At 37.4% G+C, this 24,085-nt stretch overlaps 2 protein-coding genes across 2 annotated transcripts in view; one reads left to right on the forward strand and one right to left on the reverse strand.

Moving 5' to 3' along the window:
- Positions 1-9,847, forward strand: part of FGF14 (fibroblast growth factor 14) — a 167,532-nt gene extending 157,685 nt beyond the window's left edge. Inside the window, exons 4-5 of the mRNA XM_046664912.1 lie at positions 6,214-6,412; positions 9,711-9,847. Of these exons, the coding sequence (XP_046520868.1) occupies positions 6,214-6,412; positions 9,711-9,847 (336 nt within the window). The remainder of the gene's footprint in view (positions 1-6,213; positions 6,413-9,710) is intronic.
- Positions 9,848-14,196: 4,349 nt separating this feature from the next.
- The window catches only part of ITGBL1 (integrin subunit beta like 1), a 207,382-nt gene continuing 197,493 nt past the window's right edge, over positions 14,197-24,085 (reverse strand). The window contains exons 10-11 of the mRNA XM_046664856.1: positions 18,017-18,130; positions 14,197-17,004 (exon numbers count right to left, since the gene is read on the reverse strand). Coding sequence (XP_046520812.1) covers positions 16,913-17,004; positions 18,017-18,130 — 206 coding nt within the window. The 3' untranslated portion in view covers positions 14,197-16,912. The remainder of the gene's footprint in view (positions 17,005-18,016; positions 18,131-24,085) is intronic.

Consider the following 24,085-nt stretch of genomic DNA (forward strand, 5'->3'; position numbering starts at 1 on the left):
GAAACCTGTTAAGGATAATTAAATAACTACTACCTTGTTCGTGGTAACAATTAACATTTGAGTTGCACTTTTCGATTCAATTTATAGTTTCTAACTATAACCAAGTTTACAGTTTGCAAATCATTTCATACCTCTATTGTCTTATTTGATATTTGCAAGAAATCTTTGTGATTTGTTATTATTCTCCAAGTAAGAACTTGAAATCTGAAGCTCCCTCCTCTTCTCAGTGTCAGTCTGGAGAGAAATATTCATAAGAAGTTCAGGGTCAGGGTTATTATTAGGCTGTTGATGAGAGGAGACTGAGTTTTTTGATGACTCTCAAACATAGAAGTTAATAGAATATTAATAGCTAGTATTTATTGTGTATTTATTATGTGCTATTTGCTACTAATGTCTAATATCATTTCTCTACCCTCTCTCTTTAATCTACTTTGGAATTTCCTTTTATTCTAATAAATGCTGTAAATTTGTCTGGAATGACTGTTTTTATATTTTTCTCTTTGAAACAGTGGTGCTGATGGTAGGCAAATTCACAGATACTAATCAAACATAACTTTAATTTAGTCATAGATAAAAGCAAAGGTGATGTAGTCACTAAATGGAATTTGTGGGCTACTACTTGCTTGTTCTTACCAGAAGCCCGGTCTCCCAACACACCATAAAGGCTTTTCCAGGCATGAAATTGATGAAAACTCTGATTCAAATTGTATACATTTGTGTACGTGAAAATAAGTGCAACCCAAGTGTAACTTGGGAATACTTAGCTCCTTAGGAGTTTGAAATTGGATTAACAACTCCACCCCCAATTACCTAAATTGGAAAGTCCTCAAAATTTACCTTAGATCAGGGTTCACAGAATTTTTTGGCAAAAGACCATACAGTAAATATTTTAGGTTTTGAGGCCATATAATCTCTGTCTGAACAACTCGCCTCTGAACTCTGTAGTGTGAATTTACAAAAACAAGTGGCAGCTGTATTTGGCCCATAGGCCATAGTTTGCTGACCACTGAGTTATATTCTCAAGGTCACTTTTAGTTCTTAGGCTATGGTTATGCTGAATTATCTGGGTTTATGGCTAATTCTTTGGTTATGAATTATGGAACATGGGTCCTCCCTTCCCTCCACCTTCTCCTTTCATCCTGAACCCAGAAGCCTAGCTTTATACATGCAAATGGCCCATCAGGGTATTTTCCTAAACAATTCATTTCCCTCAAAAGAGAAATTCTGCTGCTCCTGTTAAGATAATAAGGACACCACAGATGGTGCTTTCATCTCAAAAACAACCACAACATAAAAGGAGATATGAAATTTTTGTTTAATTGTTGTGTTTTTCTATTCTGTGATTTGATGATTTCGTTTGGCAATGATACAAATTAATATTTAAGCTTCTGCTAGAACTCAACTGTTGATTTTGTTGTGGTCGTGTTGGTGGTTCTAAATATAGGAGGCAAGATGAGAAAAAGACCTGACAAACTCCTTATATATTTCATTTTGGCAATTTTGAAGCATTTGTATTTAAGCTTAAATTTAAATAAACATTCTCATATCATCACTGCCAGTTTTCAAGTGTTTCACTGGCACAGTCATTGTATTACTCAGATGTATAAAAACCCTAAGTTAGGTTAGGGTTGCGCTGATCAGCCAGTGGGATTCCTTCTTCCTGTAATCCTTCTCTGGCCATTCTGCATTGGAGATCTCAAACCAGAGACTCAGAGGCTCTGTCTCAGCCTCCGGTCCACACTATATTGAAAAACAAGAACGAGAACCAAGAAATAGTTGACACCACTAAAAGGAGATTTAGTGTGAGGAACAGCTGCTTCTTTTACCATCATTTCTACCACTCTCTCTGCCTGCTCATCACCAACCTTGAGTAGGGGGCATTTATCCTCATACTGGGGCCGTGATGACTCCAGCCTGCTTCACTATTGTATCTGCCTGGTCAGTGTAGACATTTGACTTTGTGGCCCCTGTTGTGCACATGATCCCTGGAGATCTCCTCAGTTACAATTATTCGAAGTCCCACCTATGGGACTTTTCACTCCATATGTCTCCCTAAAGCCTCTTGTAGGACTCAAACACAAAACTATATTACCTGTACAATTACTATCAAGAGCATTTTTGTTTATGTCGATTGATGTCACTTTTTCCTTGCAAGGAAATGCCTTTTAGAAGTTAGTGCCAAGAAAATGAAAAGATTTTCTGTTTTCAATAATTTTTATAACATATAGCCTTTCTCTTTTTGTCTTGACTACTAAGATGTTTAGAACTCAATTTAGTAACGTGTTGTAATTCTGGGGTTATTTCTCCTCTTATTTTGTGCATCATTGATTATTATATTAATACTAATTACTAGCGTGAACACACATCTACATATGTCCTACAAACAATTTTCAAATCCAAGTGATACACACACTAAGTTCTCAAAACCATCCTCCAGGTTGACAACAAATTTGTATTTATAAAATACTAATCAGGCTATGCCATTATTCCCTTGCTTATTCAAGAAACCTACATGTCTACCTCTTGCTTAAAAGAAATCTAACCTGTTTTTCAGTGTCTAAGTCCCCTATCATGTTTCTCCAACCTGCCTTCCTCGCCCTTTCTGCCCCTACAAAGTCTCAGTAGTGGACTAATCATAGTTCTCCAAATGTACCACAGCGTTTCCCACCCCTCATCCTTCACAATACCATTTATTCCACCAAAAATCCCTCTAGTATTCTGAAAGTAAGTCTGCCACAGCAAATGTTACACTCTAGTGTCAATTTTTATGCACAAGAATTTTAGCAAAATTCTTTCAGTGCAGAATCTTGTTCATTTTGAATATGTTCATTTTGGTATATCTGAAGCTGTGTCCAATATTTGGTATAAAATTGTGCTCATTGACTAATCAGTTAGCTAAATTTTGGTTTGCTGAAATATTGTTAGAATTGAAATAACTGATACACAGTTATTTTTGACTATAAGTAATGGTTTTTTTTTTAAGAAGAAATATTGAGTGCTTACTATATGCCAGGTCCTCTTCTAAATATTAGTTCACTCCATCCTCAAAATCACCCTGTTTTATCCTATGATTTTTGTACCCTTTTTCAAAGTGAGGAAACTGAAGCCCAGAGGTTAGGTAATTTCCCCAACAGCTGGTAAGGAGCGGGGCTGGGAGGTCTGGTTCCACAGATGGTGTTCATAGTCACTCTACTCCACTGCCTCCCATTTGCATATTGAAAGTATATTTGTCCCTTATGACACCAAATAAATAGTAACTAATCTCAGCTTTCATTAGTCCTATCAGTTCTCCTGGGAATGCTGTGATTATTTTGGACTTTAATATTTGATGGGCAGATTAAATCCTTGAAAAGTCTAGAGAAGTCCAGTAAAATGTATTAGATCTTTGTCTAATTGTACGTTTGAACATAGTGTGTGTGTGTGTGTGTGTGCGCGCTCACATTAATTATTTAACCAAGAATTAAGGAGGCTGAAAATGTACTGACTAGTCTCCACCATCACAAGCAACTGAAGACAATGGCTCTCCCTGTGGGAGACAGAAAGAATCACCTATCTCTGAAGTCACAGGCACAGCTCACAGAAAGAGGCTGTGGAATTGACTTCCTTAGAGCCCTAAGACGCAAAAGTATTTTACCTAAAAAGACTTAGCATCAGACGTATACTAAGACACATTCTGAGAATAAATAACTTCTCCACATCAAGGGTCTTCATTCTCTTTCATCCTCAACTTAGTCAACTCAGAGCGGAGACAATGCAGTTCTAATTTGCAGATGGTATTGCAAGCAGCATCTGCCATGTTTCCTGCATTATGGTGGTGAGGATCAGATGAGAATGAGGATTGGCTACACTATGGACCTGCATTTCCAAAGCCTGAGGCCCTGCTGTCTCTAGATAAGGGTCAGTCTTCAGTGATCCTCTCAATAAGGTGAAACAGGCTATGGGCAGAGACCTGATATCCCAGAAGGCAAGTGCCAGCTCCTTTGACCCCTGAGTGACCTACTGGGTCAGCTCTTAGCACCGCACTCCCAATTGGTTTTGAAACAGGTTTTAATTAGTAAATGATATGCTTGCATGCCTTGGCTTGTCTCGGTAAAAACACAAGTGACATGCCAAAGTCTAATCTGTTTGTCCTAGAAGGTGCACTTTCAACCAATATGTTATATTTATTAGTATTTTGAGGATAAGCCAGATTTACAGCATTCCATTTTATTTTCCTCCCACAGTGTATGGACATGCACCCTTTTATCAGTCTTCTCTTTGAAGCACAGTCTGGAGACTGTTATTTATTAGTGAGACAATTAGTAGGAAGATATTTGGAAGAATAGAAATTAGTGGAAGGCTAGAACATTTATCTGGATGAGATCTCACTCAAACCCTAGGGAGCACATCTCTGAGAAATGAAGGCCTACATACATTCCTTTGGGAGGAGGCTAAGCCTGTCTTTGGGCTATTTTAATCTCATCAGATTAATCACTGGATCTGTCATCTTTGTCATGAAAAGCATCTGCCATTAACAAAATCTGTTCCCCTTGGAAAACTATTAGCTAAACTATTAGTTAAAGTTATGGGGCGCTCTGAATAAATTGTATCCTGCAAAGACATCATTTGATAATTCACACTCTCATGGGAAATTTTGAAAGAGCATTTCCACAAGCAATAATGTCACACTCTTTATTATGGTTAGCATAACTTCAGCTCTTTTTCTTTTTTTTTTTTTCCGAAGATTAGCCCTGAGCTAACATCTGCCAATCCTCCTCTTTTTTTTTTCTGAGGAAGACTGGCCCTGAGCTAACATCCATGCCCATCTTCCTCTACTTTATATATGGGACACCTACTACAGCATGGCGTGCCATGCGGTGCCATGTCCACACCCAGGATCCGAACCAGCGAACCCCAGGCCGCCAAAGCGGAATGTGCACACTTAACTGCTGCGCCACCAGGCTGGCCCCGACTTTAACTCTTAAAAGTTTTAATTTTTAGTCCCTAAAGGCTGTGTTTTTCAGAATGTGTATAGAAAATAATTTTTTAAAAGAAAAACACAAATTATTTTCTGCAGTCAACAATCTATTAAGGTGAAATGAAGACCTTGTGTATATTTTCTCAAGTATAGTGATATTTTTAAAAAGATCAATGACAAATCTCCATTTTTCATCTGTATTTCATATATGTATGGAATAGCACAGTACTGAGCGTATTTAAAACAGCCACAAAAACTGATTAAGTGGCTTCCATGGTCTATAACTCGGAAAGCTGAATTTTTAAATTATTTGTAATAGAGGGCTATCAGAAATTCCTGTGTAGGTTGTACCCTGAAAAATTTTTTACAAATATACACGATATTATATTCATTATTATTCATTCCAAAATAATAAATGTTAGAAGTATGTAAAAGCCATCTTGAATATTTGCGTTATTAAAGAGAGTCATAAAGTTGTAAGCTTTGGGCTACTCATCAATCAGTGTCAATCATGGCATTGAGTGCCATGGCATTTAACTCATTGCACTCTTTCCAAAAATGCTGTGTGGATTTCATTCAGGGCGGTGTTTGAAGTTTCTCTTCAAGAGTTCCAGTGGGCTCCAAACCATGCAATCAGTTCATTATTTTCAGCTCCTCTCACTATGACCAGCTAACAGGACCCCTGGCCTCAGCTCCAGTGGCTAGTTTGTGTGCAAGCGGATTGTCATAGTTTTAGTTTGAGGTTGCAGTTTGTCTCTTTGTAGGTAGAATGTATCTCCCCATAATATCAGTAATTCAGTTAACAACTGGCAAGTGTTAAAGTATCGTATAAATATTCCTCTAGAAATATTGAAAACAGATTAGCAAATATCTTAATATATATTTTATTTTTGTTTAGTTTATTGTGACTATATGATGCTACTTTCTTGTGTCCTTTCTCGTTATGCTGTGGTTGAGTTGTATTCTGTTTAAGTGAAACTCTTTTGAGTTTGTTCATGTCTTCTATTTTCGTATTAAAGGACATCCACACTGTTGTCTATATGTTTTCCCAAGAGTAGCAGCTTCTTCTCTATTCCTTGTATAGTGAAAACAGTGTGAGGACAGTTAGTGTGTGCGGGAAGAGGTCCGTCTGCTGATCCGTGTGGAAGGGCTGGCTCCCTCACCACGGAGGCCATGCTTCTGGAGGAATGACAAGAAAGCACGGTGAATCTCCCCTTGCTGCCTCTGACTTTCTTCTCCTCCTTTTCTCTTGACAGGAACTTTTTACCCCCGAATGCAAGTTTAAAGAATCTGTTTTTGAAAACTATTATGTAATCTACTCATCTATGCTGTACAGACAACAGGAATCTGGTAGAGCCTGGTTTTTGGGATTGAATAAGGAAGGGCAAGTTATGAAAGGAAACAGAGTAAAGAAAACCAAACCAGCAGCTCATTTTCTACCCAAGCCATTGGAAGGTGAGTGTGGTGTCTGCATTATCTTTATCAGATTTATTAAACATTTATTTTTCACATTAATAACTACCGTGGCCACATGGAATCCTCATGGAATGCTGGAAATTATCTTTATCTTGATCAGGGTGGTGGTTGCGTAGGTGTCTACTTACGTTGTGCATTTAAGATTTGTGCCCTTTATACACTTTATATATGCATATGTGTGTGTATATTATGTGTATATATATACATAATATATACAAATTATACATTTTACATATATACATGTTATCCTATACATATGCACATATATATGCAAATTAGCGGGATGCATATATATACATATATATATAAAAAACTTCCTTTCCGACCACTTCTAATGTCTGAAATCCTCACTGCCCCAACCTCTCTAACCCCTAGATAATTTTAATTAATTAATTAAAAAAATTTAAATCTGTAATGATATTATAAATCTGTGACAATGGCTATTATTAGAAAACCTAAGTTTTGAGTATTATGGGATAAAAGTATTTGCCCGTTTTGGTGTTATCTAAGTGAAAGAAATCATATACATGTGAATTGTCATAATTACAGAAAAGGAAGAGTTAACAGCTTGGCCCTTAAAGAACCTGCTGACTTTATGTATCTCCCTTCTAAACTGCATAATTGTTTAGTAAATTCACTTGTGGCATTTCTTTCTTTTACTATAATTTATCTGCATTCACTTGTAAACAGTGAAGACTTCACATTTATTTTGATTAGATTCCCAGAGAGCAGGCTGAGAAGTTTTGTTAATTAATTAGAAACATCTGAACACTTCTCATTAAGGATTCTGCCAAAAGTGTCACTTATGTTTATCTATGTAACAATTGTTTGAGAACTACAAAACTAAAATTGATATTGAGGCTTTTCAAAAGTGTTTTCTGTTCAAATACTTTTATTTACCCATTGCAGAAAATTAGATCTACCATAACTAAACAAACACCTTAAGCTAGCTTAGACAGTTTTTCTTTTTGTCTTTTATTCCTACAGGAGAGCCTTAACCATCAAGAGAACATGCATATTGGTTTTATAACCCATATTCTGTCTACAAGAATAAGACAATTTGAAATGTCGAAAGTTAATTCTTAATTATCTGTGAATGTGTAATTCAGCTTTCAGTTTGCCTCCGTTTGGAAACACTCTTCTTGGTTAATACTACCTTCATAATTTCAATGATGTTGACTTACTATCCCCCTTAATTAAATTTACCTCTAGAACAAATCATTGAAACCCAAACAATTAGCCACCTCTCTAGGAAAGGAAAAATTATGCCAGAGTCTGAAATATGAGTTGATTATTCTGTAGAAGGATGAAATCAGAGAGTTTCTCTGTTCTTCCAAATTAACACATCTATGATTTGGTTTTACTGTTTTAAATAAATTTTGAGGCCATCAGACTCATCAATATTCAAATGCAATTGAAAAATTAAAAAACTAAGTCCATAGCAGCTCCCCAAAAATCTTGGGTTTTTTGTCACTTTTCATTAATTTTTGTTTTGAATATGGACCATTAGGAATTGACTAAATTTCTGAAACCTTACCTCTTGGTTGCACCAATGTAATAAAAGCCCAAAGGGCTTTTATATCTCTTAACTGAGGCAAAATCTTGAAACCAGCTATTTTGTATACCGAGCAGGAAATATCTGAGACTCTAAAGGTGTGGAGGAATAACGTCACTTGATGTTTCAATCATAAACGGGACTCTTTGTATGTATGTGTTTGTTCTGTGTGTATGTATATGTGAGGAAGAGAAAAACAGTATTTTTATCATGTTTTAAAATAATTAGCAGACGGTCTAAAAACAAAGTCTAAAAATCTAAAAAACATTAGTCTAAATCCAAAAACAATTAAGCAAGTATGATAATGATAGAGGTTATCCCATAGTGTAATTGATAGAGAAAAATCACTTTCAAATTTTCAAAACCTATACAGGATGTAAATTATATAATGGGCAATGTTAGGATAAATTAGGTACTTGATTAATTATTGATGCTCTGGGGCATTCATATCTCTTACACAACTTCATCCATAGCCAATGAAGGTTAATGCTCTGATGCTATTGTCTCCTAATTGAGTTAGTAGTAGAGGTGAGAGATTGGAAAGTGTTTCAAGCATATGGATTAATCCCTTTTACTACCTTGCCAAGACATTTAATATAGGTCTGAGGTACACATGTACTTCAAATAAGAGTGTTGCTAAAAAGTCACATGATGCATTGCTGCAAAGGTAAAATTCTACCATCTTGAATATGGAGAATTCATCTGGTAGTTCATCCTAACTATCCTAACTATCATCACAACATATCATAAACTTTCAAAAACCTATAAAGCAGGTTAGGCAGCTCTAATTCACTTGTATTTCTTATGGCATATAACTTTAACTCAGCTAGTTTTCCCCAAGCATCAACCTCTCTTAAATGTTCTTTTCCAGGATTCCCTAGAATCATTTTCTAAAAAGCCACATGAACTATTGTGATTAATTATGTCACCAGATACTATTCAGGCAATTCCTCAGGGCTTCCTGAGATGTCAGTCCCACCTCCCCTCTTGCCGTCCTATGCTTCTGCCTTATATGACATCAATTATAGACTTTTAATATATCCAAAAATAAGGCATAAAAAATATAAAATATCACAGACTCTCTTTCTATGATCGCAGAAGAGGAAACATAAACAGAGATCTCCGAGGGCCCTGGTTTAAGAAGAGTGAGGTCTTTGTTATTGCTTTGTGTAGCTGTGAAGTTGACACTAGTGTGACTGTGTTGTTTCTGAACCACTTGAGAGAAAAATAATGTAATGATCTAGGGTGTAAATACTTAGACTTGAAAAGGTGAGTGGGAATGAGTGGTTCAAGTGCTGACAGTACTGTGCAGTGGAAGGAAGTCCGGGGTGTCCTTGCTGTACAAAGAGAATGAGGTTAAATGCTTGCCATTCTTCTATACTTTGGGTGCGTGTGAGTGTGTGTTTTATATCTTAGGCCCACAAAGAGGCCATAGCTCCCATTTACACCTTCTCTCCTAGACAAAAGTCCATGCACATCCATGTATATATTTTAGTTACATAAACCAGAGAATGCAAAGGAAGTAATGTCTTCTGTTTGGGGGCTGGATTTTACTGCTTTAAAACAGGAATTGTCTCCCAGCGGGATTGCTTGACTTCAGGGAACACAGGATCGGGCACACTGCTGAGGTCTGTGTGCGCGTCAACGGGCCATTCTTGCACCTGACCCAGTAATTTATGTTTCCTTCTCTTCCTTTCTTCACGCCCTCCTTCCTGTCACTAGTTGCCATGTACCGAGAACCATCTTTGCATGACGTTGGAGAAACGGTCCCGAAGGCCGGGGTGACGCCAAGTAAAAGCACAAGTGCGTCTGCAATAATGAATGGAGGCAAACCAGTCAACAAAAGTAAGACGACATAGCCAGATCCTCACAGGTGTTGTGACTTACTCGTCCCGAGCACAGTTGAGTGATTTATCCTTGCCAGACATTCCTGCTCCGTGGCTGAGGAGCAGCTGGAAGTAAGCGGATGCTTGCTCTTTGCTGTCTCGAACTTCTTGGTTGCAAGTGGATAAATCTCAACCTGTTGCACCCCCCACAACAAGAAGACACCTGGATAACCAGCTAAACTCAGACCATGGAATGCCCTACCAGATATGGAATGCCTTTTTAATATCTTTTCTGTGACCGTGACACTTCATGTGAATGACATACTTCACAAGTACACTCGATACTTTGCCTGCTGACAGCTACCCATAATCCTTTTTGAGTCCTGTTTCAGCGAAATCCATGTGTTTAAGTTCAATTTTGTAGCACTCAAATACTATTGAGTAATTTCTAGTTAGACGCTGTAAACCTGTGCTATTATGGATTTCTCTTCTTCCCGTTTTTACAGGGCTGCTCGCTCCACTGTCTGTGATGTTTTGCAGGGATTGTGTTCCTCTAAATAGTAAATGTTGTGGTTGGCTTAGCTCGGAGAGCGATCAGGGAATCAGGAAGCCTTCTAAACCTATTATTACAAATTGCATCTATAAAGATTGAGTGTTGTCTCCGGCTCACACTATCAATTAAACACACATAGACGCTCTATCCAGTAGCAGATCCTGTACTCCTGAGGTTGCCGGGGTGAGAAATGGGTCAAACACTGTCCATGGGAAGCTCTCTACAATACGTGTTTGACACCCCCCCTATAGTTTCTTTGTGTGTGTGTGTGTTTTATACATATCACAAGCTTACTGGTAATGGTAACATTTGCCTTGCCCAGCGAGCAAGACCCACTGGTTTTTGAGAAAGTGGGTCCAAAGAACTCTGTAGGCCTTGTAGGCCTGATTAAGGTTCATTTTTCATCTACTAATCCTCATTATTTGGGAAAAAAAAAAAAGGAAAAATCAATAATTACAACCTACAAGAATTGCGCTACCTAAATCCATTCCAGAAATAATCCTTCCTGTTTTTAATGAACCGAACTTAATGCCATCCCCAGTTTTGGCTGTGTTCCACTCATACTCAGCAGAGCATGGGCAAGGCGCCTGTTGTGTTCTTTTCTGCAGCAGCAATGCAAACGTTAGTTACAAATTAGACTTTAATATTTTTGGTGTTTAATGACAAGTTTTTAAACTGGACATATTAGGAAAAAATATTTTTTTTAGCTCAGCATGCTGAGTCAGGTACTGTGTGTTTCACCGGTCCCTACCTCTAACTCAGCTTGTTGGGGCCCAGGGTGCCCAATGGCTGGGGTAGAGGTGCCTTGCCATGATCTCCGAATGCAATCTGTTGAATTATTCTAGATAAAACTAAAGGCAAACCAACACATTCAAACATCAGGTTTTTGGTCCATTCACTTGATTTGCTTGTGTTTTATTTTGCTTTCTTAATTTCCTTTTGAATAACTCTGAGCTTAGGGAAGACATCTACTAAGAAAGGCCATGAATAGTTGACTATGCAGTGAAGAAACCATACAAAATGTTCAATATTGGATATAAAGAGTTTCAAAATGTTTAATACTGAACTGTTTGGAAATATATTTGTTAACTCTGTGTACTTAATAAAATTCAATGTTTTCTCCTCAGAAGAGTTAATTGAGACCAAACTGAACCTCATTTACAGAAAACTCTATGTGGGATCAATGTACTGGCCTCATGTTCTTATTTCCATGTGGAAGGGTGACCCGTCACCCCTTCCCCACCTGCACTGTCTTTACTGGGAAATTATTTTGTCACTGCTTTCCTAAGTCTACATGACAGCCCTTGCCCAGCATTTAAAAATTTTGGCCTGCTTAGCTGATTAAAGATTTAGTATAAATTTAACTGTTTATGCTTATTTCGTTTTCATATCAGATTCCATTTTAATAAATAAAAAGTTAGCCTAATGTTTGAGTAGATTTATTGCTGATAATGCTATAGTACAAATACAAAAAAATTATTCCTTTGACCATTCTGATTTCTGGTTATGCCATTTTAGAGCCTATTGTTTTTAAAAGGATAAGTTAAAATACATTAGATGAATTTCATTAACCAATTATTTAAGAAAGACATATATTCCAAAATATGTGGCAAACTATGAATAATTTAACTTGAAATTCCAATTAGATGGGCTTACAGACACTGCTTACCCCACCATACACACACACACACACACACACACACACACACACAGACATCCCAAACAACCCCGCCTATTTGTTTTTGGTAATCAGCCCTACCTACTTGCTGGTTTCTTTGTCTCCTGCAAACTTGTGTGTTTGTTAAAATTAAGACAAGATTTATTTTTGTAAAAGACTGAGATTTATGTAAACATGCACCTCTGTTTTGTTTTTTATATGAGTTGTCTATAAGGGCATTTATCCCTCTTCTAATATATGTTTAGACATATTGCAGAGGGGTCCTTGTTACTTGTAAATTAGTTCAATCGTTTCCTTTGTGTCTGGTCTCACCTGTTGCATGGGACGAGGACAGCACTGAAGAACTGCATGTAGTAGGACCAGTGTATCAAGAACTGTTGGGATGTATTACTCAATTTACATACAAGAGTTTGTCTGCATTGTACAGTTTCTGTGTTTAATATCATTTGTTGTATTCACAAATACAACATATTGAATAAAATATTTATATGAAGGCATCTTAGAAAACATCAAACAACTTTATGTAATGAAATGGCATTGCATTACCCACAAATATAGAGAAATGTCATGTAAATAAGTTGGTAAACTCAATTTCCCCCTTTACCATGCCAAAGAAAATTTTAGCTCTTTGATAATACCTCTCTTGCTATTTTTCCAGGATAAGACTCCACCATTTTTTCCCCTCAAAAATTAAGTTTGCTGTTATTAAGTAAGTGCAATCTGTCATTACTGATGTTCTGTATAGTAAATCTGATGGAATTCATTTGTATTTACAGACTGTGTGTTTTGTACCTCCATGTACATATGTCAATTGTATGAAGTCTCTCTAATATCACATTCCTTTTGCATGCATATCTGGTGTGGGAGGGGTATTTCTACTGATTTGTTATGGTAGCTGATTGCTTCGTACATCCCTCAACAGTGCTCGGGAATGGTTATTGTTTCGATACCTCGAGTGACACCACTTTTATTTTCCTATAAGTTTGCTTTCTGAAATGTTTTGCTACATATTTACTTGGAAAAATTATAGAAGAGATGCAAATGGTCCACCCTACCTAAAGAGTAAAATGGTACTGAGAATCATTTCATTACAAATCCTGGAGAATGGAGAGATTCTTGCTCTGTTTGCTTGCCCTGAGTGTTTTGGAGTAGGGAGTGGCTTCCGGGGCCCCACAATGGGCCCACAGGACTCGTGCTGCAGGCCTTCTAATTATTTGCCTCTTGGAGAGGAAGCAGAGTTTCTTTATGACACCTGGCCAGTTGCTTATTTAATGCCAAAAGTGATACAACAGTCAGATGTTTTCGGGATGAGCAGTATCAGATTTGGTTCTCTGTTAAAAAACAAAACAAAACAACAAAAAAACTTCCTGTTCTTTAAGTTAGACGTGTGTGATCCATAATATTAGAGGGAGAATTAACATTTGAAAAAGAGACCAGACTGACTAAGAAATCCACTTTAGAAGGAAGTGAAAATAATTGAAAATTATTTTTAATTTTATTTCAGAACAAGACTATATCCGGGGACAGCAATTGAGCTAAATGCAGGCATATCGAAATCCAGATGTGAACTGTGTTACTTTGGAGTAAAATGCATTTCATAGCTTAGGTTTCTTAGCTTACCAGATGACGCACAGGACCTGTTGACTCTCTTGAATACTGGGTATGGTTTCCAAGTTTTGAGTCTGCAAACAAAGGCTGAGTTATGTTTTGTTTCTGTTTTTTTCTTGATTTTCTATATCATTTAGTCTAATCCCAATGTTTGCTGGCAGAGAGTGTGTTGACATTTGAGGGGGTGGGGCCATTCCTTTCAATGGACTGCAGGAATCTAGATTAGCTCAAGGGGTCCAGGGAGAAAATGGGGTATGATGATTCTCCTCTTAGGTCATAGGCCCTTAGTCGAATTTTATTGAAAAGTCCTTGTGGGAAATTCCTCAGCGATGATTTGCCGACCAAGCAGGGTTAGTGCCAACACCACCCGCAAACTTGCTGCGTCCTTCCCAATTGACATTACCCACCATAACTTCCTACAACATTGAACAAGCCAAGGAGGTTTGCACATTTTCCTCCGCCTATCACAAGTTTGTTCTTGCCCTGCACATTTTTTGAGGGAGTGTCTATCTTAGTAATGGAATCAAAAGTCAAAGCGCAAAATCACATTAAAGAAGGGTAGAATTTATGTCTTTACATGTAACTATGTTTATTTTATTTTTTCCAACTTAAACATGTAAATTAAATCACTTCTTAATAGATCTATTGATTTTGTTTTGCTAGAGTCAAAATCACACAGACACACACACACACAAAGGAAATATTACAGCAGGCAGAAAGAAGTAAAAAGAAGATATTTCTGTTTTAAAAGAAAAACATTCCTTAGAGTTTAATACCATGTGATTTACGCTATAACTCAATTTCGGTTCAATAATTTGTAGTTAAATGAACCCAGAAAAGAGCTGACTGTAACATATTTTCAGCTTTGTCAAAAAATTTGACAAATCACATTTTGAACTTTATAGTATAATAATTTCTCCATATCTAAACTTTTTCGTAAAAAACATACATGCTGAGGACGTTTCTTATACGAAAATATAAAAAGAGAAGCACTTTTGTTGTAGTTGTTATTAATGAAAAGGGATAAATATAGAGAATTATAAGAAAAATAAGACACATCTACGGTTATGTGATGGGACATAGGGGGGTTCCAGAACAGAGGTTGGCAACCTACTGCTCAGCTGTGAGCCAAATCTAGCTTGCCATCTATTTTTGTATGGCACAGGAGCTCAGAAAGAATTTTATTTTCTTTTTTACAGTTTTAAAGTATTAAACACAAACAAATAAACAAAGAAGAATATGCAACAGAGATGTATGTGGCCCACAAAGTCTCAAATACTTACTATCAGGTCTTTTATAGAAAGCAGAGCTCTGCAATAGATCGGCTTGACTGCCATCTGTATTATGATGGCCAGATAATGTAATGAATTTCCATGTTTGTGCATCATCAAATAAGTCATCAAAACTGCTACTGAACAATTCTAACAGGTTTGTTTGAGGCTTAAAATGCTTAGGTAGAGAAGAGGAAAGAATATAATCTATATTATTTCTTAATTGCTTATATTTCCCTCCTTTTACAAAATGGATATATTAATTGACAGACTTAATAACACAGATACAACTAAAATGGTTGCACTCAATCTCAGGATAGAGATAATAATTTTATAATTCCACTAAAGTATGAGAACACTATTAGTATATAAAAATCAGCATCAGTTAAATTTTCTCAAATAATTTTCAGTATTAAATTTTTAAGTAACTCAGCCGATACACATTTTCTTTATTTTTGGTGATTTGACTTATAAAGTCCAAGCCATAACTCTAGAATATTTACATCATTAAGTAAAATTTCCAAGTAAAAATTTTCATCTTAAACAATATGGAAATGATTTTGTTACATTATTCTAGGATTTTACAAAATATAATTCACATTTAGAAAAAAAGTGGATCTTTTTTAGCTCTAAATAATTAATGGTTGCCTAAACTAATGTGTGTAAGTAGATTTAACTGTAAATATGTAAGGGAAGTCTGAATTATTGTACATTTTCATAATTCAATGTGAATTTCATACAGAGCAAAATTTCACCATTAAGAAAATAAACATTTTGTTCCTATCACTGAGTGGATATTTGTAATTTCTATTTAAACCATTTCTAGACTTTTTTTTTAAATCTTCTGAGCTTTTGAGACTGGTGCCATTTTATCACAGTATCTCTTCTTGACTTCTTTGCATGCATGACCCTTCTTGTCTTGTATCCTTAGAAATAAGACAATCTTTTAAGGGAAATGAATGCATATTTCAGGCCCATTATATATCTAACTAGATATTGTCTTTTTAAAAGGCAAGTTACCATGGAGTAATTTAAATAGTGAAAAATCAGATTCCTTGTACATGTAACCTCTGCTCAGTTTAAAAAATGTTCTAGTAACAGAAAATGGATACCCCTGAATAAAAATTCATTCTTTTTGTTAATCATCAGTAGGTCATCAATATAAATATATATTGACACAGAGTATAAACTCATGTCACTATTTATTAAAAATTGTTAAATTGTACATTTTTCATAGTTTCATAGTTTCTTCCTTCATCTTACGAGAATCTTATTTTGTGAGCTTAAAGTGAGACTAGACAAATGACTTAATAGCTAAAAATGACCAGTCTTTTTTTCAAAAGCACTGGTCTTCTGTCCTCTGGCCCCCACGACGTTATACTTCATGTGTGTTTGTCTTCATTGTCACCATAGGGAAATGCTGAGAGGTCTGGAATCCTGGAAAAATATGATGACAGATGGATTTATGTGCGGATATGTCTTTTTCTTAGATTCAAATATGGTCTTTCCTGTGTAGGGATGTGCATTTCTAACAACAATGTAATTCAGTGTTTCTCAACTCCACTCCGGCACTATTGACATTTGGAGTTAGATAATTCTTTGTCGGGGGGCTGTCCTGTGCACTGTAGGATGTTTAGCAGCATCCCTGGCCTCTACCTACGAGATGCCATAGCACGCCCTTCCACCCCACCCAGTGTGACAATCAAAATTGTCTGCAGACATTGCCAAATGTTTTCTGGGTGGCAAAGTTGCCCTCGTTGAGAACCACTGACAAAATTATGGAAGAGAAATTGTTTCTGGCGTTATTTACATCAGTTTGCTTAACGTATTTTTAATGGGTATCCAGAATTAATTCAGGCATTCAGAAATAGAAAAACATAAAATAGTCTATTTGACCTGTCCTAGTGGTGATTATACATGGTTTCCTTTGCATTTACATGTTCTAATGGCCTAGAAAAATAAGAATCCAGTCCTCTCCCATGTAATTGTTAAGGATATTCTGTGCCAAGCCAGATTTCACATGCATTTCCATTCCATCCATCCCAGCATTCACAGTTTCCACAGCTACATATTCCATTCCCTGCAATAAAATACACAGGGGAATCATTATCATCAAAATGCACCAAGTTAAAATATGTTATTATAAATCCTAACTGTTCATAATCAAAATCATTTCATTCATCCTCTGCGGATTTTCTTATTGTGCAGCCATCTTCTTATTAGCTTATTAAGTAGCTATAGGAAATTAATGGCATCTATTTGGTGCCACCATCTATGTAGTGTCAATCTAATAGTGACCATCTTGTATCACTCCAGCTGGGCTTCCATGTCATAATTTTGTTTTCCTGTAGAGGGAAAGTTGTGTCTGACTTAGGAATAAATGCTAAGAAACATAAAACTCCTCGACATAGTAAGAGGTAGGCTAAGTAATCAGCTAGAAGAGGAACCTTGTGTAGTACGGATGAACAGAGGGTGAGTGTCTAGCTTAATGATGCACACAAATATTCATTTTACCTTCAGCTAGAAACAAGGAGGGCAAATACATGTATTTATTTCCCCTGTAACTTGTTTAAGCAAATGTATTTTGTAACCAATTATCAGGACTCAAAACAGGACAGCAGTGTCTATTACAGTAAGTCTTTTTCATAACCCCATTCCCCTCAACACACACACACCCCATCACTAAAAATGACCAAGTATCAACCATCTTTGAACTAGTGGCACCTGGACCCTGTTTAAAATAATATTCCATTCCCTGCACCATGTTCAAAGTAAAACGGTTGTCAAGAGAATTATTTTCTTTTTCAAATATTAACTGCATGTGTGTAAGTTGGGAGGGGGGGTTACTTTGTGGAAATTTCCCAACAATCATATAATTTGGCCTCATTCTTTTGTATCTTCTAGCCTGAACATAATGTTGGTGCTTATTCCCAACTGCCCACCTCCCCTCATGTAGTTACTTCATATTAATAGTTGGCCCTTGATTACGTGTACGCTCTCCTGTCCGGCCATCTACAGCAGTATGTGGTGTGTGTCATTTGTCCTTACTGCAAACTGAGGCATAGAACAATTAGAGTAGATCAATACTGTACCTGTGCAAATGAGACCATCATGTTTGTCGCAGTCCCTGTCATCACAGTCACAGAATTCTCCAGAAATATACCATTCTTCGGCAGAACAAATGCACTTTCCACAGTGACAAGAACCTGAAATCACAAAGGGTGTTACTTGCCATCACCACATCACTAAAGCTTTCCGTCTAGAATAGAATACATCAATGCACTGACAATAGACTTCTAATAACCTACCTTCCAAAGGTAAAAGTTTATTGAATAGCCAGTTGCTTGGAGGGGAGCTGTACTAACTGTAATTCATAAAGGTTACCCAGGAAAGGCTTCGTTATGGATCTAGACAGTTGCAATTAGCCTTGAGCAAATGTCCCATGGCCCAGTCTGGTTGAAATGTCAATGAGAGCAGAATGTAGCTGATTCTTAGAGATGGCCTTCTAAAATGGTGTTCAAAAATAGATTTTTCTTCTTTTTTCTGAATTGAATCATGTTTTTAAAGTGTCTGCTCTTTAAAGGAATTGAATGGTAAGTTCTATTAAATAAGGATGCATTTTATGATCAAAATAACTACAAAATTTTTGTGCTTGTAATTTTGGATTTTTGTTCACATGATTTTCTTAAAGTAGGGGCACACCTGCATATTGGGTGGCTCATTCAAGTGCTAAAAATACACACACTATCACTTATGTATCTTTCACTTATCAAACCTCATCCTCAGGATTTCCTGCCATAATCAAGGATGGCTCTGATGCCCCAAAATGGTCATCTTTTATGAGGCCCTGGATCCAACCACCTCTCTCATTACTTTGCCCACTTCTCTTTTTACTTTCTACCTAATTAAAAACTTCCTCTTTGGTTATTAAAAATATTTTGGTTTGCTGAGAGACAGTTTTATTAATGATATATGTAAAAGAAAAGAAAATATATGAATTAAATGGTGTCACAAAGAGAAGAAATTTCTCTCCGTCTACCTGTCATTACGCGACAGGTTAAAAGACCCTCACGTGGCAAAATGACTTCTAAAACAGCAGTAAAGACAACTTTAAAATTAAAAAAACAAAAACACCACACATAAAAAAGGAACACACATAAAAAACACACTTCCCCTTCCATTTCCTTGAATTGGTTGTTCTTTCCAAATGCGATTTCCTTTTCCTACAGATAGCTATCAACTTAAGAGAATGTGAAGTAGAAAAAGCAATTTGACATAGTCAACAAAATTCCAGATTTGGTACATTCAAAATATTTTGGGAGGGGGCTGGAATCAATCGTTAGTGCCTCTATGAAACACAGTGATTGAAAAATGAGTGAACAACATGGGTGACAAAAATGGTTAGAGAAAGGAATTTTATTTATCATAGATAACATGAAAGGATTTGTATAATTGTGTCCCAGCCACTAAGCACTTGTGGTATTCTACATCATGACACTGGTATATGCATTTTAGTGGCAAAAATTCCCAACGGCCAAATTAAATTTTTGACATTCTTTGTTGCACTTCTCAAGGTAAGGTAGCAATCAGAATTACTTACATGCCAAGGACTGTGTTTACATTTATTAGCTTCTTGCTTAACCACAGCAGGATTTCACGTAGTTCTGACTTGTTTTCCTGAGGGTCTAGGTGGATTTGCATGTTCTCAAGCAAACTCGAGACAACGTTCAATTCTGACGACTGACTAATAGTCTGGTGGTTGCTTAGGACCCAAGAGCTGAGCCTCCCAGGTGAGTCTGTGAGGGATGGTGGCTCCCTCTTGGTCTCATCCAGGTACGGTGTTTCCTTATTTTAGAAATTTACTTATCCTAATTTTAAAGATTTTCTTTTGAATTTCTAGAATGGAAATGTTCAATGTTCAACTGCTTATTTAGTAAATGGTTAGCGATAGATCTGCAAACAAAGAAAGCTTCAGGCATTTCATTGACTTTTCATTAAAATTTCCTCAGAAGGCACCATATTGAGTGCTTTATTTCCATGAGTGGAGAAAGATGAATTATTTGAAGAACGTGACTGGTTTTAGTTGTTTCTAAAATAGTATCTCCCTTACATTGCAAAATTATTTCTACAACAGAAGCAGAAGTAAATGACTTTACATATCCATGTTATGCATGTATTAAACCTAGGATATCTTTTTTTTGGCCACAACTCATGAAAGATCTCACATTTCATCTTTAAACTTATCCCCTGGCCCTGGAACTAGTCTAATCACTGTTCTTGCTTCTGGAATGCTTAGCTTCAGGCCATAGCAAAGTATTTTCCTAAAACTGGTAAACTCAGCTAAAGTTAATATGGTATACATTGATGCGCCATTTGACAAGTAAATTCCAGTTCCAAAAGTCTACTAGTCACTGAAATGCTTAGAATGAAAAATGGGGATTGATTTTTGTATGTGCTATGAAAAACGAGCTTTTCTCAGTCAGCATTTTCCCCAGCTGTGTTGTTCTTTCCTGTGTGTCAATTCTCAGAGCATCTTAGAGGTAGGAAATTCTTCTACTGCTTCTGAAACTAGGAATAGCGTAGCATGTAATAATACCATAGTGTGATAGTTCTTAGGACCTCTTACAGCGCCTTTCTTGTAGAGTGCTCTGGCTGTTTTCATCAATAACCGGGGGTCAAATTGTCCACCTCTGGAAAGGGAAGAACTTAGAGAAAGGATTCTATCAGACGGACATAGGCCCATGACTGTCAAGAGGTGACTGTGTTCAGCTCAGCTTGCCAGGACCCACTTACACCTGTGAGACCCAGTCCAGCCACAGGGAGCAGCTGGCCCACCTTGGCAGGAGCTCTAGGTGGTAAATTCATTACCACAACAAAACTAATCCATTTATTTTCTTTCTCAGTGTAAGGACCCTTAAGAATGCTCCAGTCTCCCTTCTGTGCTTCTTACTAGCTTCCATTCCTGGGGAATCAGCCACTCTCTCATTTGTCTTCAGAGCATCCTTAGGACTCAAGAAGGGAAAAGAAATACAATTCTGCCTTCAAAGATGAGACAATGGAAGTACAGAGAGGATAGGGAAGTTCCCAGAGCCTCATGGGAATAAACAACAGTTAACCTAAGATTTCAATCTGGTTCAATCAACTCTTCTATCTCCCTACCTATCGATAACGCTTCTCACAAGGAAAACTTTCATATACAGTCCTGCGGTGCGTAACAATGTTTCAGTTAACAACAGACCACATATACAATTGTGGTCCCATAAGATTAGTACCATCGAGCCTAGGTGTGTAGTAGGCTGTACCATCTAGGTTTGTGTAACTGCACTCTATGATGTATGCACAACCACGAAATTGCCTAACGATGCATTTCTCAGTACGTATCGCCATCATTAAATGATGCATGATTGTAGTTTCAAAAAATGTGTTGTGTGTTCCTGCAGATCTGACTAGACAGCCACATCAGGTGAGGCAACTAGAACACTGGGCTAAGGCTGATTTTCAAAGCATAACTTTTACCATTTCTCTTTTCACGGATGAAGAGCAGGGGCCAGGGTGGGGTGGAGTGAGGGACAGGTGGGTGGGTGGGTGTACCGTGGACTTATTTGGGTGATGTGGGCCTCAACATGGTGAGTGTTTCAGGAGACATTTAATGACATGCAATTACAGCCACTGTCGCACAGCAGCATCTTTGAGAACATTAGAGGTGATGACCTGGAGCTAGGTTGAAGTTTCAAGATAAAAAGGTTATTGTGTACTCTTGGATCCAAATAAATAAATCCTCAAACAAACAAACAAACAGCCTATGAATTATATCATGTATTCTGCAAAGGCAGCCAAACTTAGGGGACACCTAGCTCCTAGCTCATCTCTCTAGTTATTCACAAAAACAATTTGAGCCTACGAGCAAGGCACCTTTGTTAGCTGCCCATTTAATAACGTTGGACTTTCTTTTTCATTCATCAAGCCTGACAAAATGCTGCAACCCAACATCCCAGCAGGCAGTTTTCACCATTGTAATAACGACTCCATCTGTTATGAAGGTCACAGCAATGTATCTTGTTTTAAATTTTTCTATGGAGTGATTTATTGTCTTGGCTATAAATTTGTAAAGAAATAAAACGCTATTTCTTCATCGTCTCCTGAGGTCACAGCTTTATTCACAGCTCCTGGGAAGCGTGTGTTTCAGACTCATCTTTCTGGTGGAAACACTTGGCCAGGTACTGGCTGCTAGGTGGTGTGCCGTGGTGACCTCAGGCCCAGTGCTCACACCTGTCCCACAGTCAGAGACAGAAAAAGACTCTGATTTCCTTTGTGATAATCAGGGTGAGGGGTTTTCATTTACAAATTTGAGGAAAAGTCTAGGGAATTCTGACAAGTCCGTGAGATCTACCAAGAAACACATGGCTCCAGCCAAATAACTTGGAGCAGGGTTCTCTTTTCTGCTACCGCGTTGAAGACCTGTAGTCAATTTCATGAGTTACTTTTCCTGTGTTTCCTGGGGTTGGGGGTGGGGTGGTAGCCTCCACGGCAACAGGAATAGCTGCCACATCCCCACTATTCTCTGTGCCTACAAAAGGGTGCAGTCCCATCATCTTGGTTTCAGCCCTGTCCTTTCTCTACCGTCCAGCGCTGATGTCTCCAGAGTAAGAGGAAAGATAGGTGCCCAGCACCAGCTGCTGCCAACAACAGGCATACCCACCACCATCACCGACACCAGCCTCCAAACGTGCAGCCTTGAGGCAGCTTTTACATTCCCTTTTGAGTTTAAAGGCTCTAAAACACTTTCTCCATTGAAGGATAAACAAATAATTTAGAATCTATGCTTTCAATCCTTCACTGATCTCTGGATATATTTCTGCCACCCAAAGCAAACAATATGAAAAGGCATTAACCAGAGAGGTTTTCTCCTGTTCTTCTGTTTCGAGGAAGTGCTTTTGGGTCACTATTTAGTCAATCCGTTTTGGGGGCATTTTCTACATTTATGATGCCGAAAAATAAGAATCTCTCCTCAGGATGTAATGACTTTAATAAGAATGTGTATTTCTTGAAAGGAAACGACTCTTCCTTTTTCATGAAGGTCAGTTTAGAAAAGGACAGACTGCTCTTCACTACACTGGTGGGCACAGATTGTATTTTCTTCCTGTACCTGCAATTGAACATGACTTAGCAAAGACTTGCTCATGGACAATGTTAATGATCTAACTATTAGTAGTGTGTCTAGTAAACACATACACATCCACACCCCAAATGGCTGATTTTTTAAATAAACAAATAGGAAACAAGCACACTCATGTTTTAATATGAATGGATGTCCTCATTCGGTAGAGTTTCTATGAAAAGTTAATATCCTTATTCCAATGATAATGCCTCTATGAAAACCAACTAAAAATCTAAACTTTAGTGCTCTGTGTTTGGAGGTATACTCAGAAAAAAAAATCTAATTCAGATGAGTTCACCATTCTCAGCACTTTTTTATATGCAGGACACTCCCTTCTGATCTGAGAACACTCCTTTTCTTCCTTCCTGCTTTCCTTTTGAGGGTTAATTCTATTCCAACTCTGTTTCCTGTTTTCTGTGTTAATCTCTTCCTCAGAAACTCCTTCCCTCTATCTTTTCCTTTTCACCTCTCGTTCCTCCTTTTTGGCTCTCCCAACAGAGCTTGAACCTAAAGCAAGTATTTCCAGGAGCCGAGGGCCCCTGAGAACAGAACTGGTGCAAGATTTGTTCGGGACTTGGAATTCGAACGCATTTAGTAGGAGAACAAACAGGGAACCAAGTGATTGCTTAAACTCATTTGACTGCCACCTGGCCACTCAAAATAATAATAAAAAAAAATTTATTAGGTTACACGTTTGGTTGAAAGATTGAGAGATTTTCAGGCCAAAGAAAATTACACCAGCATTTTGAAACTCGCATACTTTTTCTTTCCTTTTTCGTGAAGTGAAATATTTAGTTTCCTTTTGTGTCTTTCTCCCATCCCCAACCTCCCCTCCACACACACATCTACATAGTTTAGCCTCTGAAATTCCAAAGTCAAAATTTGTTGGCAGTTCAGATTCTTGTGATCACTTTTCTGCAATTCTGGGCTGTGCTGTTTCACAGGTGAACTCAACAATTATCCTTTTGCCTTTTTTGGGGGGGGTCTATTCAGTGCCTAGTAG

This window comes from Equus quagga, chromosome 6 (assembly GCF_021613505.1).
Source record: "Equus quagga isolate Etosha38 chromosome 6, UCLA_HA_Equagga_1.0, whole genome shotgun sequence".
Classification (NCBI taxonomy): Eukaryota; Metazoa; Chordata; class Mammalia; order Perissodactyla; family Equidae; genus Equus; species Equus quagga.